A 14,765-nucleotide genomic window follows, 5' to 3' on the forward strand; every position below is an offset into this window, starting at 1 on the left:
GTGGTCATGACCATTGAAGATTATGAGGTTGTTTGGGTCGCGACCGACACTTACCATACCAAAAATTTGGCGTTGACTGATTATACATGTCAGTGTTTGGTTTCAAGCCTAACTTTCCTTTCCAGGCCAATATTTTGGTTGCCAGTTTTGGTTTTGGCCCACACGCTGGCGAAACCAGGGTGGCAGATTAGTCCGCCAAAATATTGGCTCGCCCTGATTTGACAGGGTCATCGTGGGTGAAATCCCCTATGATTTTTTGTTCTGTTGCAATGAATGAGCCGTTTTGCTAATAGATATAGATATAGATATAGATATATGGGTGATCCTAAATATAGAAAATGATGTCCTTTTAACTGGCTGATGGACACGCAGCGTCCGCCACCTGATTAGCCGTCGGATCGATCTTGATTAAGCACTCACGCTAGCCACAAGTCTCGTGGAGTTATTTTTTGCGACTAGCGTATTGCTTCCAAAGGTTTCAACAACAAAGGTCCGATTTCATGAAAAAATACCGACGATGAAGAAAATTTCTTCTACAACATGGTTCTTGTTTCCAAAACATAGCCCCGCTTGTAGAGCCGGTGGAGCGGCCGGCGTTAGAGAGCATACGAGGCCAAGCATCACAAACACGATGTTGTTTCAGAAACATAGCTTCGGTTGCAAAAATCATCGCAAGTGTGCCTGGTGCGAGAGCTTGTCGCCATCGTGCCAGAGTGGAGACAACTGCTCGAGGTGTTGGGTCGAAGGAGGCACGGCAGCTCCGGCGCTCAGGCCATGGCGGGGCAGCGATGCTGTCTCGACAGACCTTTGCAACAAGGCCCTTGTTGCATAGCCCCGAGCGCAACAAGCTAGCTGTTGCAAAGGTCCTTGGTTGGCTGGGCGGTTGATCGGACGGCTGTTGACAACTGCCGAGCCGGCCGGTTTAACCGATTTATCATCTAGCGAACGCGTAGCACTGCCCTCTAAATATTCCACTGAATTTGTGCTAGAGATGAAAAATATTCCGTTTAGAAAACCCTTGGATTTCCATCAAATTTACGTTGGCCTGCCACCGAGTGCCCAGTGCCCCAAACACACAAGAGCCCGCACGCTCTGCTTCTCCCCCTCCATCTCTCGACAAGTGGCTACCTAGGGTTTCACGCCGCCGCCTCTGCCCGCCGCCGCCGCCCATCCACACCGCCGCCCCTCCCCGAACCCCGACCACGTCCTCTGCCACCTACCGTCTCGACAAGTGCCTAGGGTTTCACGCCACCGCCGTCGCCACCCACCTCCCGCCGCCGCTGCCTCCGACCCCCCCGACCCCGTCCTCTGCCGGCTACACTCGCCTCCCGCCACGTCCAGCTACACCAGCAGAACGACGCCGCCGCCCAGCTCGCCTCGCCGTCATATCGTTCGATCGAGATGCTGCCCGTCCAGATTGGCCAACTGGCCGATGATGGAGATGAGGCAAACAAGGCGTGGACAGGGGAGAAGAGGCGCCGCAAGCACCTGCCCCCATCATCTTCCGATGCTCCTGCCACTGCCCAAGACCATGGAGACCCAATTTCTCATGCCACAGACATGGAGGACACCATCCAAGGGGCCCAAGATCGGATTCCTCATGCGACAGACATGGAGCTGCTGCTCAGAACAGATTCGGCACAAGAAGAAAGCTACGGGCCGGACTCCCTTGTCAGCGAGGAAGACCATGGAGACATGGAGGACACCATCCAAGGGTGCCAAGATCCGATTTCTCATGCAACAGACATGGAGGGCACCATCCAAGCAGGCCAAGATTATGATCTGCTGCTGAAAACAGAGCCGGCAAAAGAAGAAAGCGAGCAGTGTTTTGGGCCATACTTCCTTCTCAGCAAGGAAGACCAGGCCAAGGATTGTCAACTTTTGCTTGCCAATATTCAGAAGGAGGACGATTATCCTACTGACCTGCCACTTTATTTGACACGGGAGGAACACAGCAAGATAGAAGCGCGCCTTGCTCGCTATCGCGTCGCTCATTACAAGGTACCTACATGCTGTATCAATCAGTCACCGTGCATGTCTTAAAGTTTATACCTGTGTGCCATAGTAGCTGATTCAGTCTTCTCGTTTGTTATGCGTGGTGATTTTATCCCGTGTTTTTATCATCTATGTGTAGGTTGTGAATCCGGAGTGCGCATGTGAGCTCAAGGAACCAGAAGAATACACCGATGATGAACTTCTTAACGAGTCGTACTTTGAGAGGTTGGAGGATGATGAAAGTTTTGAGTGGTACATCCATCGTGAAGACACCTGCAACATTGAATTGAATGACTACCAACGGATTGTCCCTCGTAATTTTCTAAGTGTACTGTCTATATCTACATTTAGTCATCCGATTGACTAGTTTGGTTATCATAACCATGGGTGTTCAGAAACCATTTCAATACACACTGTGAAAACCGGCAATCAATGAGGTAGTTCATTTTGCTTCATTGACTCTAACCACAGCTGCAACGTTAGTATAGAAAATTGAGCCATGGGTTTATGGTATGAGTTAAAACTGTTTTTGAACAGCTTATTCTTAATAGAGGATGGTGATGATGATTGAGCCCTTGCTTTGTGGCTACTGATGGATGCTAGTACTTGGGGTGTCGGATTTGAAAAGTTGGCCTGTTTTTTTGTGTTTATTCAAACTTTGGGCAAGCCTTCCTGCTAATTTTAATGAGTGATCCCTTAAAATCGGTTGGTTCTTAATTCTTATTCATTTCATATGTAACGTTAACTCGGGGTGAAATGCTAGGAAGGGTATCCCCCTTGATTCATGAACCTCCTTGATTGCCTTAGTTTTAAAGCTGAGGTTCAGCATTAGAAGATAAAACTAGCATGATTTCTATGACTGTAGGGAGCAGTCCAAGGCTCACCTTGGATGTTTTCACAAACATTGCTATTTTCAAACTTCTTATCTCTTTCATTTCGCCGGTAACACTGGCTGCTGAAATTTGTTGATGTTTGAATTGCTTCTGAATTATATCATGTCAGTGTCTCAGTGGATTGAGTTGTTAAAGGTCATTTAATTATACGGTACTATTTCTAGCAAGCTAGACTATACTAGAAGGAAAAAAATGTGGATCTTTAGTCAGTTACTTCTATAGACAAAAGCATGTTATCTCACCACACTGTAGCCATTAAGTATCTGCACTTTTGTGCCTTTTTGGACGTGTCATCTGATTCTTGTCCCTTTCTTTTTTGTAGCTGCCTGGTAGGAGTGGAAACCTGTACTGCTATCACGATGAGTACCGCTCACGTTATCATACATATTTCCTGTTTCCCAGTTTTTTATGTTTATTCAAACTCTGGACTAGTCTAGCTGCTGATTTTAATGAGTGATCCCTTAAAATAGATTGGTTCTTAGCCATTTCGTATGTAACCTTAACTCGGGGTGAAGTGCTATGAAGTGTATCCCACTTGGTTCTTGAACCTCCCTGATTGCCTTAGTTTTAAAGCTGAGGTTCAGCATTAGAAGATAAACATATCATGATTTCTGTGACCGCAGGGAGCTTTCCAGGGCTCAAAGGAATGTTACCTTGTACTCCCTCCGTCCCAAGATAAGTGTGTCAACTTTGTACTAGCTCTAGTACAAATTTGTACTAAGCTCAAGACACTTATTTTGGGACGGAGGGAGTATTGTTTAACAATCACGTGCCGGTAACTTTGGCTGCTGAAATTAGTTGACTTTTGAATTGCTTCTGAATTATATCATGTCCGTGTCTCAGTTGATTGACTTGTTAAAGGTCATTTAACTTTGTACTAGCTTGATGTACAGGTCTTTCATTGAAAGTTCTTGAGGGCACTTTCCCTCGGCAATTATACTTTCGAGCAGGCCTGCTAGCTGGCTACATAGGGCAACAAGAAGAAGGTTAACAACTACATAAAAAACGGAAGGCATATGTTGCAGGGTGTAAGGCAAAACTTACTTCACCATTTTTCTTAGGATGGGGCGCATATCGCCTTCCTCAGTGAACAGTTCTGGGGTTTCTATGGTATTCAGCCATTTGTCGAACGACCCATTCACTTCAGAAACGACCACACACTCTGGGTGGAAGAAATTCTCCACTTGCATTGCAGCCGGATGTCGCAAAGCACTGACAAAATGGTAGTTGTGAGCCCAGTCCTTAGAACTTGCGAGCCCCCTCTTGATGAATCTTGTAAATTTCAAGGTACCAACTTGGTACGTGCACTTCTGGAACATCATTGTTGTGTGATCAAAATCAAGGACCACGTCATCATCACAGGGTTCTAATTTAACGTTGCCTTTGATTGGCCCCTGTTCACGGTAGAAATCCCTAATGGCTTTTACTGTTGGAAACAAAATGAATAGTTAATTAGTCACTCAGTTATGAAAGTTTACTGCAACAAACAAACATCACTTAGATCTTGGGGCATCAGTACTTCATTTTCTATGTAATACATACATACAGTAAATATGCATATATAATCAGGTCAGTTTGCTGACCCAGTAGCAGAAAATTGAAGCAATTTCAACATGATTATGCTAAAAGCAATTTGACTAATTTTTGTAATGGTAGACATGCCTTGGTTTAGATGTAAGAGCAGAGTCCCCTGTTTTTACTAGTACCAACAGAAAACCATAGGTATGTATGTATGAAGTGCTGTGGCTGCTGCCAAACTAGCAGAGGGACATGAAATTGGTGATATCTCCAGCATCAGCAGTAGGCTAAGGATCTACTGTAACATTAGCAGGGGTGGTAAGCAGAGCGCGAAGGCAGCATTGGCTCATCCAGATGGCAGCAATGGCGATGCCTGCCGGTCGATGTCCCTCTAACACCCCCCCCCCCTAATCCTTCCGTTGGGCATGGGCCTTTGCCTAGATCAAGGCCCTTTCCTGCTCTGTAGACGGCCGACTTGACAAGACGCTCGGTCCAAACGTCACTTAACTCACGCGCGCGGCGGCGACGAGCAGTTGCTAATGTCCGGGGCCGTAAAGACGACGGCTTTAAAGCAAGAAAATCTCCGCCGGTTCCCCACCTCATGAGACCGGCGGCGAGCGATTGCTAATGTTCGGGGTCGTAAAGACCACAACTTTAGGTAATCCGGCCACCAATGGCCGGCGCCGCGGCGTCGGAAAAGAGACAATGTCGTGAAGGGCACCAGTCGGCCAGCGGCCAGCCAGTTCCCCACCACATGTCGACCGTGCGCTCCCTTGTGGCGTCGACCTCACCCCTTGTCCCCTCCCCTGCAGCTTCTTGCCATCGCTCGGCTATGGCACTGGCCGGTGATGGACGGCGCGGCGGCGTGAGCAAAAAGGAGGCAATTGCTTTACCTGCAACTGGATCCGGCGGCAGAGGTTGCAGAGGGTCGGGGGCGCCCGCCATCGGTGGAGCTGGGGATGCCGCTGCCGCCTGCCGCCGGAGAGAAAGAGGAGTCCGGCGATACCAAGGGAAAAGTGTGATTCTCGAACCAGCTCGCCTCCCCTTAACTTTCTCTGCTACGAAGACACACAGGCCCGTTTCGGGCAAGATAATAATTGCTCTATTAACCGGTCAGCACGTCGTGTTCAATTTTCAAACTGGTTTCCAAGTGTTAAATCAAATGCCGCAGCATGTTTTTCTATTTTTCTTTTTAAATTTTAGTTTTCCTATTTCCTATCTACAGGGCTGGTCCAATATATTTTTGGGCCCGGGGCGATGTAAAATAATTGTTTTTCATATTAAACTTTTATACTTATTTTAAACTAAGTGTATCATATTACAATTGTAATTAATATTTTTTATTACTTAGCCACATAAAATGTTTTCAAATAACATTTATATTATTATTTGGTATGCATCTGTAATGTATATAATTGAATATTTTAATTTTACAAAATGAAAAATTTATGATGTACCAAAACTTTTCTTTACTGTTAAGACAATCTTTCATATTTATTTTTCTTATATTGCATAAACGGTGTAGTGTATACACATTTGCATATACATGCGTGTGTTCATATATCTTTTCATGTTATATTGAATATTATGATAGAGATTTATAAATTATAGACATACCAACAAATATTTTTATAGCAATTTCTAGTGTATATTAGGTGGTCATATTCATGGAAACTTCTAGGGCATAGAAAATGTGGCCTGCATGATAGGTTCAGTAATTTGAAGAACCAAAAATGTTGTTTATTATACTTTTACGCATGATTCGATTACCTAATGTGCTCGTCCAGATTCACTTGGTTTACTTTGGTGCAAATCAGATGCCTAGACGTTTATCAAATTAAAAATTGTGCATTGGTTTAAACATTGAAATCGATATATCATAATTTTCATTATGATACTAAGACATGCATTGTAAAAGAGAGACTAATGTATTTGAACTCAACTCCGCAGTCGGATTGGTTTGCCTAAGCGTGGTATAACTTATCAGTATGTGGTGTGAACTTATGCTTATGCTAATTGAGGCTCTATTTTATCCATTGAATAATATTCCAGATGTAATGTATACTCTTTTTTTGGAGAGATCTCGCAAGCTTTATTGATTCAGAGACATGTTCATAGGTACAATAGTTGGGTTATGAGGATTGTCCAACCACACATCTCTACCTATGCCTAGATTATATGCATACTTTGCGAGATTGTGAGCCTCCAAATTGAAGTTTCTACGCTCAAAAATAAACTTGCAAGAAGAAAAACCAGAACTACGACTTATTATTTCATGTGTGATTGCTGTGTTCGGTCCACTTGTTCCCCAGTTGATGTCATTAACTACTCCTTCGCAATCGGAAGCCAGAACCACATCATGAACATCCAGATCTTCTGCCAAAGCTAGTCCCTCTCAGCAAGAAAAGGTTTCTAAGACTGTTGGATCAATGACACCTTCGTAGAACACTGTCGAAGACCCCAGGTAGTTGCCATTCTCATCTCGACATAGTGCAGCCACAGCTTCGCCCTTCTGCTCCGAGCTACTGCTCCATCACCGTTCACTTTGACAGTGTCGGTTCCCGAAGCGAGCAAGCGTTGAGTCCTGGCCGCCCGTGCTGACATGCTCACCATCATGTTCACCTTAGGGATATGTTGCAAGTCCGCAAGGAAGTTGTTCACAAAAGAAATAGTTTGGTGCGGCGCTTGAAAGATTGCCTCGTACACAGCTTTTCGCCGAGCATACCAAATCGCTCAAAGTGTGACAACCATTGTTGTAAACTTGGAGTGATCCATCCTGCTGCATAATTCAAACAGCCATCTCTTTGCACTTGGTTCTTCTAGTTCTGCCATCGCTAGCAGCACATCTGCATCCAATAGTGCCCACACACACCTCGACATCGTACAGGAGATCAAAGTGTGCCGCCACGAGTCTTGGCATCCACACAAAGGACATGTGCCCTGGGTTGCCATATTCCTGTGGTGTAACACATCCGTGGTATGCAGCGAATGCCGTGCCAAACGCCAGATGAATAGTTTGATCTTCGAGAGTATAGGTATATTCCAAAGTGCCGACCAGGCTTTTCCTTCCTCCTGGCCTGCAGATGATCCCGATCTGCCCTCTAGCCACTCCTCTCGCTGCAGTTTTGTGCTTACCAAAAATCTTACTAGTGTAAGTTTTAGTTGGGCCCCTCCCCTCTTGGGGCCCGGGGCGGTCGCCCCTTTTGCCCGGCCTATGGGCCGGCCCTGCCTATCTATCAGAGCACCTACAACCGGGTGCCTCAAACACACGGGCGGATGGCGTGGTCACGCAAAAAGCAACCCAGGCGCCTCAAACACCCGGACGGACCGGCACCCCTCATATTTAGTCCAAATATAAGGCAGAATTGGGGGCGCCCTGACGTGTTCGTCGTGTCGGACCCGACCCACCCGACCCCACATATATTTCTCCCCATCCGCTCCTCGGACCAAACCCTAGCCACTTCACTACACTTCCCTCCGCCACCCAAGCTCTCGTCCGCCCATCTCCGGCCTTCTCTGGCATGGCTGGAAGCGGACCCGAGTCCTACTCCTCCTGATCCGTCGACCCCGAGCTCATCCCGTGCAACCCCAAGAAGGAGATGGCTGTCCGGCTTACGCTCCGCCGCTCCCAGGAGGAGGCCGCCCGACGGCAGCAGTCAGACTCTTTGCGATGGGAATCCATCGCGTCTGTGCAAATGGCGCCTGGATCCGCCGCGAGGTGTGCTGCCACTGTCTTATCGGAGGCATTGCGGTCCGTCTGGTGTCAGAGCATTGTGGTGGACGCGCAACCCTTCCGTTGGTGCGCCGAGCAGGAGGTGAATGCATGGACGTCGTCGGGCGCTAACATGGCGTGTCGTGCCTGCCGTGTGAGGTAGCGAGCGTAGGAGACGGCAGCAACCCTCATGACAACGGACGTTTGAGAGGCAGAGTCGCATTCTCCGGCGCCCGGACGGATGGCTTGCAACCCTGCCCGCCGCAACCATCTTGTGGTGGATGTCGTCGGCTCCTCTCAGGACGGATCCATCATCGATCTGGCGTCCACCGGCACCGTCAGTGTTCCGGGCTCCAATGAGGAAGAGTAGGGCATGGGAGACGGTGACTCCTTGAGTCCCGTGAGCCGGGCCGTGTCCCATGGCCTACTCTACCTGGCTGGCGACCGGACCAACACTCTGAAGAGCGCAGCCGGCCTTCGGACATGGCACGGCGAAGCCGGTCGGGCTTTGCGAGGTTTCCAATTTGAGATATCCGGTTGTGGAATCAATTATTTGAGGTGTGACCGGTCATTGTTCGCAGACGCGTCTGGACATGTCCACGGGTGTTTGATGGTCGGATTTGCGTGTAGACGCTCTTACTCCTTTCGTCCCAATTTTTTTCCTATTTAATTAATTTTACGTTTTTTTTCTTTGTCTTTTCTCAACGCCACGTGCACCTTCCGCGGGCAGCCGCAACTACAGTTGCATTTCATGGATGTCCACCGGTTTCCATAGTTGCCGACCGCGGGGGTCGTACACAAAACACAAGTACAAGTACAATTGCATGGCCATATCTATTGTTGGCTTGCTTGCATCTGCGTGTCCACCAACCACGCGCAAATGTAGTTGTAAATCTACCCACTGATAAGAAAATAGACAGTTTTCCGATTAAATTAATCCATGAATAAATCATGAGCATAACATTGACAGTATTGGTAATATACTGATTACGATCTAACAGAGCATGTACTACGTATATAGTAGAAACATCTACGCATATCGCTCGTACTGCTACAACAAAAAGAAACATGAGAGGGATAAACGATGTATACCCTCCTATTGGCCATGCGGCGGCGGTAGCGGCGGCAGTAGCCGCGGCATCCTCAGCGGCCTTCTTGTCGGCCTCGGCCTTCTCAGCGGCGGCACGGTCGGCGTCGGTCGACATGGTGATGTGGACGTAGATGAACAGAAGCGAGTAGTCGCGTAGTCGCTACCCAAAAACCTAATCGCCCCTCTCTCGTACAGGATCCGGAGAGGCGGGGTTTCGGAGGCCTGCTCTCCCGTCAACCGTGTACGCAGTGAACGGGACGGAGTTGCCGGCGGCAGCAGCAGCAGAGGAACGACGCGGGCGTGGAGGCGGGGATGCGTTCTGTTTCGTAGCGGCTAGGGTTGGCAGCGCCCCACATATATATGTGCGGCTGCGTGTGGAGAGTCCTGGCCGGCAAAAAGAAGCACATAGGAGTGAGCTCGGCTCGGCTCAATCCCGCAACCCGCGTCGCGTCGTGATGAGGCGTGGCCTGGCGAGGCGAGCGGAGGAGGAGGAGTGCGCGAGGGCCTCACCTCTTCTCAAGCTCCAATAGCATGAGGAAGGGAATCCCTTATAAATCACTCCAACTCTCCTTCCACTTCCGGGGTGGGACTAAACTTCCCACCACCTTGTCATGCCACCTACATGAGCCCTTAGAGATCAAATCTGAAATTGTCATATAGGCTCTAGGCCCATCTCATATTTCAACAATCCCCCACCAGATCTCAGGGGCCCAGTTTGTCCTTTGTTCCAAACGCTGTTTTGATATACCAGCATCTCAGTGGAGACCGATTAAGGTTGAGCTCCACCTAGACCAAGTAGTTACACTCCTTCACAACTGAACAATGGACTATGCCTTGAATTGTCAGTTTGGCGTCAAGAAGTTTCACCACAAGTCTCACTGATACGAGGCTGCCGAAGGCCGACCCCTCGGGTGGAGCATATTAGTCACACTCCTGGCCTGTTCATGAGCTTGCTAGAGATCACCCCAATCTCATAGACTGTGACCAGCAGTCGGACTCATATAGGTGTGTTCCTCCAAAGATCGCTCTGTAGAATAGCATCTTGCTTATGCATATAAGTCTTGGAACACATTAAGACAGTAGTCATCCTTCCATACAGTTTTCGAGAGTATTGCATCTCCAACGGAGTGGGTTAGTAAAGTTACTCTCCTCAGTTCACCACTGGCTTGTTTTCCCAGGTCCTACTTCACGGGATCTCCGATCACATAGGTTGGGTTACTACCATGGCAACTCATGTGGGTCTCATACCCATCTTCCTTGATGCGTTGTCTATCACAACACGTGATAGCCCTTTAGTAAAGGGATCTGCCAGATTCTTAGCCGTTTGAATATAATCCAACGCTATCACTCTGGAGTTCCTCAATTTTCTGACAGCTTTCAATCTCATTCTTATGTGTTTGTTGGACTTCATGTTGTCCTTTGAACTCTTCACCTTGACAATAACTGTTTGATTGTCACAGTTCATAAGGATGGCCGGAACGGGCTTCTCAACCACTGGCAAGTCCATCAACAGATCTCGAAGCCATTCTGCTTCGCCACCCGATGTGTCTAATGCTGTTAATTCTGCTTCCATTGTCGATCTTGTTAAGATCGTTTGCTTGCAAGACTTCCAGGAAACAGCACCACCTCCAAGAGTAAATATATACCCAGTTGTGGCCTTCATCTCATCAGCATCAGAGATCCAATTCGCATCACTATACCCTTCAAGTACCGACGGGTATCCGGTATAGTGAAGTCCATAGTTCATAGTACCTTTCAGATAGCGCATAATTCTCTCAAGAGCACGCCAATGTACATCACCCGGTTTGGAAACAAATCGGCTCAGTTTGCTAATAGCAAATGCGATGTCAGGCCTCGTTGCGCTCGCTGGATACTGTAGTGAACCAACAATCTGAGAGTATCTCAATTGATCTATAGCTGTTCCTTTAGACTTTCGAATCAGCACACTAGAATCATATGGTGTTTGAGATGGTTTGCAGTCCGAATATCCAAAACGACTCAACACCTTCTCAACATAATGGGATTGCAAAAGTGTAATCCCACCCTCATCATCTCTCAATAGCTTGATGTTCAAGATAACATCAGCCACTCCAAGGTCCTTCATCTCAAAGTTCTGAGATAGGAAAGACTTAACCTCCTCGATTAACTTGAGATTAGTCCCAAATATCAGTATGTCATCAACATACAAACACAACATAACTCCTTCGCCCCCACCATAGCGATAGTATACACATTTGTCAGCCTCATTAACAACAAAGCCAACAGATGTCAATGTTTCATTAAACTTGTCATGCCATTGCTTAGGCGCTTGTCTCAGGCCATACAACGATTTCACCAACTTACACACCTTTTCTTCCTGACCATCCATCACAAAGCCATCAGGCTATTGCATATAGATTTCCTCCTTTAGCTCTCCGTTCAGGAAAGCCGTCTTAACATCCATCTGATGAATGAGAAGACCATGCGAGGCCGCCAACGAGAGTAATACTCGAATGGTGGTCAGTCTGGCCACAGGTGAATAAGTGTCGAAGAAATATTCTTCTTATTTCTGGGCATAGCCCTTGGCCACAAGCCTAGCCTTGTACTTTTCTATCGTAACATCGGGCCTAAGCTTCTTCTTGAACACCCACTTGCATCCCAATGGTTTGCAACCATAAGGACGTTCAGTAAGCTCCCAAGTCCCGTTAGCCATGATGGAATCCATCTCGCTACGGACCGCATCCTTCCAGTAGTCAGCTTCTGGAGATGCATACGCTTCTGAAATAGAAGTGGGATTATCCTCCATGAGGTATATGAAGAAATCATCACCAAAGGTCCTTACAGTCCTTTGTCTCTTGCCCCTACCAAGGGATTCCTCATTACCCTCCTCAGGATTTTCATCATGTGTTTGATTATAATATTCCATCGGAATGGCAGGTTCAGGAGTCTCCTCAGATTCCTATCTAGAAGTGCTTTGTACATCTCTCATGGGAAAAATGTCCTCAAAGAATGTAGCATCTTTAGACTCCATAATTGTACCGACTTTCATGTCAGGTACCTCAGATTTCACTACTAGAAATCTATAGCCAACACTATTCATAGCGTAGCCCAAATTAACACAGTCCACAGTCTTTGGTCCAAGCTTATGCTTTTTGGGGATCGGCACATTAACTTTCGCCAAGCAGCCCCAGGTACGTAAGTACGAGAGTGTTGTCCTTCTCTTGGTCCACTTCTCGTAAGGAGTGATCTCGTTATCCTTTGTCGGAACTTTATTCAGGACATGATAGGATGTCATTATAGCCTCCCCCCACCATGCCTTGGATAAACCCGACGTATCTAACATGGTGTTAACCAAATCAGTTAGAGTATGGTTTTTCCACTCGGCAACCCCGTTTGACTGGGGTGAGTAGGGCGGCGTCCTCTCGTGAATAATGCCGTGTTCCGCACAAAAGGCATCAAACTCTTGCGAGAAGTACTCTCCACCACGATCTGACCGGACTCGTTTAATTTTCTTTTCAAGTTGATTCTCAACTTCTGCCTTATAGATTTTGAAGTAGTGTAGAGCCTCATCTTCAGTATTTAACAGATACACATAGCAATATCTAGTGGAATCATCTATCAAAGTCATGAAATATTTCTTTCCACCTTTAGTCAACACACCATTCATCTCACAAAGATCAGAATGTATGAGTTCCAGTGGCGCCAAGTGTCTCTCCTCTGCTGCCTTGTGAGGCTTGCGAGGTTGCTTAGATTGCACACACGAATGGCACTTAGAACCTTTGGCTAAAGTGAAACTCGGGATTAAATTCGATTTTGCTAGCCAGTCATAACACCGAAACTAATGTGGCAAAGACGTGAATGCCATACTTCAGATTCATTAACACTCAAATGAATATTGTTCACGACTTTATTACATAGGTTCGAATACGGCCTATGTTTGAACAGGAAGCCCCCAAGTGACCTTGAAAGTTGTTTAATGACGCTGATTCGAATACGATCCACGTCAGACTCAAAGGGGTTGAGCTATGATTCGGCTACGATCAAGAAGCCCCCTAGTGAGCTTGGCAGTATGCCGATCAAGAGGGTATCGACAACTATGTTCTCTTTGGTTCGAATACAACCTATGTTTGAACAGGAAGCCCCCAAGTGATCATGGCTAGATTCAGAAATGATCATAAGCCGTACCAAAGGGAAAGCCGGATTCAAATATGATCTGCTCCCTGTTGGTTGTTTCAACAATATAATAAAGAAGACATGTAAAGTTTTGAGGATGAAAAGGACAGAGGTCCTGCTTTATTGTCTTTCATAATATATACATCTTACAATATGTACATCCTGAGAGCCGGTGGCTCAAGTGTAGTAAGGCTGAAGATGAGCGATATTCCATGGCCGGCGGGTCTCCTCTTCCGACTTACGTGAGTCTTTGTGCTCTCGAACATCGATGAGGTAATATGACCCGTTGTTCAGGTTCTTGCTGACCACAAAGGGTCCTTCCCAAGGGGGGGGATAGCTTGTGCATATCGGATTGATCCTGGATGAGCCGGAGCACTAAGTCACCTTCCTGAAAGGTGCTGGATCTAACCCGACGGCTGTGATACGGTGCAGGTCCTGTTGGTAAATCGCCGAGCGGGCTATTGCCAAATCTCGCTTCTCATCCAACAAATCAAGTGCATCCTGACGAGCTTGTTCATTATCAGCCTCAACGTAAGCCGCCACTCGGGGCGAGTCATGATGGATGTCACTTGGAAGGACCGCCTCTGCTCCGTAAACCATGAAGAAAGGTGTATAACCCATAGATCTGTTAGGTGTAGTGTTGATGCTCCAAATCACAGAGCGTAATTCCTCCACCCAACAACCCGGCGTCTGCTGTAAGGGGACCATGAGCCGAGGTTTTATACCTTTCAAGATCTCCTGATTGGCTCTTTCAGCTTGACCATTGGATTGAGGATGAGCTACCGCCGAAACATCAAGCCGGATATGTTCTCGTTGACAGAAATCTTCCATAGCTCCTTTGGAGAGGTTAGTGCCATTGTCAGTTATGATGCTGTGTGGAAAACCAAAACGAAAGATCACCTTTTTCATGAACTGAACTGCCGTGGCCGCATCACACTTACTGACCGGCTTTGCCTCGACCCACTTTGTAAATTTATCAACCGCCACCAGGAGGTGTGTCTTTTTATCCTTGGACCTTTTGAAAGGCCTGACCATATCAAGCCCCCAGACTGCAAACGGCCAAGTAATTGGAATCATCCTCAATTCTTGAGCCGGCACATGAGCTCGTCGTGAGAATTTTTGGCAACTGTCACATTTACTGACCAGATCTTCCGCATCAGCATGAGCCGTCAGCCAATAAAAACCATGACGGAAAGCCTTGGCCACAAGAGATTTTGAGCCGACATGATGACCACAATCACCTTCATGGATCTCATGAAGTATTTCCTGACCTTCCGCAGGTGACACACAATGTTGAAACACCCCAGTGACACTGCGATGATGCAACTCACCATGAACAATTGTCATGGATTTAGACCGCTGGATGATTTGTCTCGCCAAGATCTCATCCTCAGGCAACTCCCCC

General features: G+C 47.1%; 2 protein-coding genes across 2 annotated transcripts; one reads left to right on the plus strand and one right to left on the minus strand.

Annotated features, from left to right (window-relative positions):
- Positions 1–1,401: 1,401 nt before the first annotated feature.
- Positions 1,402–3,345, plus strand: LOC125547277 (uncharacterized). Its single transcript, XM_087516182.1, has 3 exons — positions 1,402–2,001; positions 2,135–2,323; positions 3,211–3,345. The coding sequence occupies exons 1-3, from the start codon at positions 1,402–1,404 to the stop codon at positions 3,343–3,345; spliced, it is 924 nt and encodes a 307-aa protein (XP_087372308.1).
- Positions 3,346–3,754: 409 nt separating this feature from the next.
- On the minus strand, positions 3,755–5,351 carry LOC147982043 (uncharacterized). Its single transcript, XM_087516183.1, has 3 exons — positions 5,078–5,351; positions 3,933–4,314; positions 3,755–3,851 (listed from the first exon to the last, which is right to left on the minus strand). Exons 1-3 carry the CDS (start codon positions 5,349–5,351, stop codon positions 3,755–3,757), a joined length of 753 nt encoding a protein of 250 aa, XP_087372309.1.
- Between the last annotated feature and the right edge of the window lie 9,414 nt (positions 5,352–14,765).

This window comes from Triticum urartu, chromosome 3A (assembly GCF_056163025.1).
Source record: "Triticum urartu cultivar PI428250 chromosome 3A, HENAU_Tu73, whole genome shotgun sequence".
In the NCBI taxonomy this organism is placed as follows: domain Eukaryota; kingdom Viridiplantae; phylum Streptophyta; class Magnoliopsida; order Poales; family Poaceae; genus Triticum; species Triticum urartu.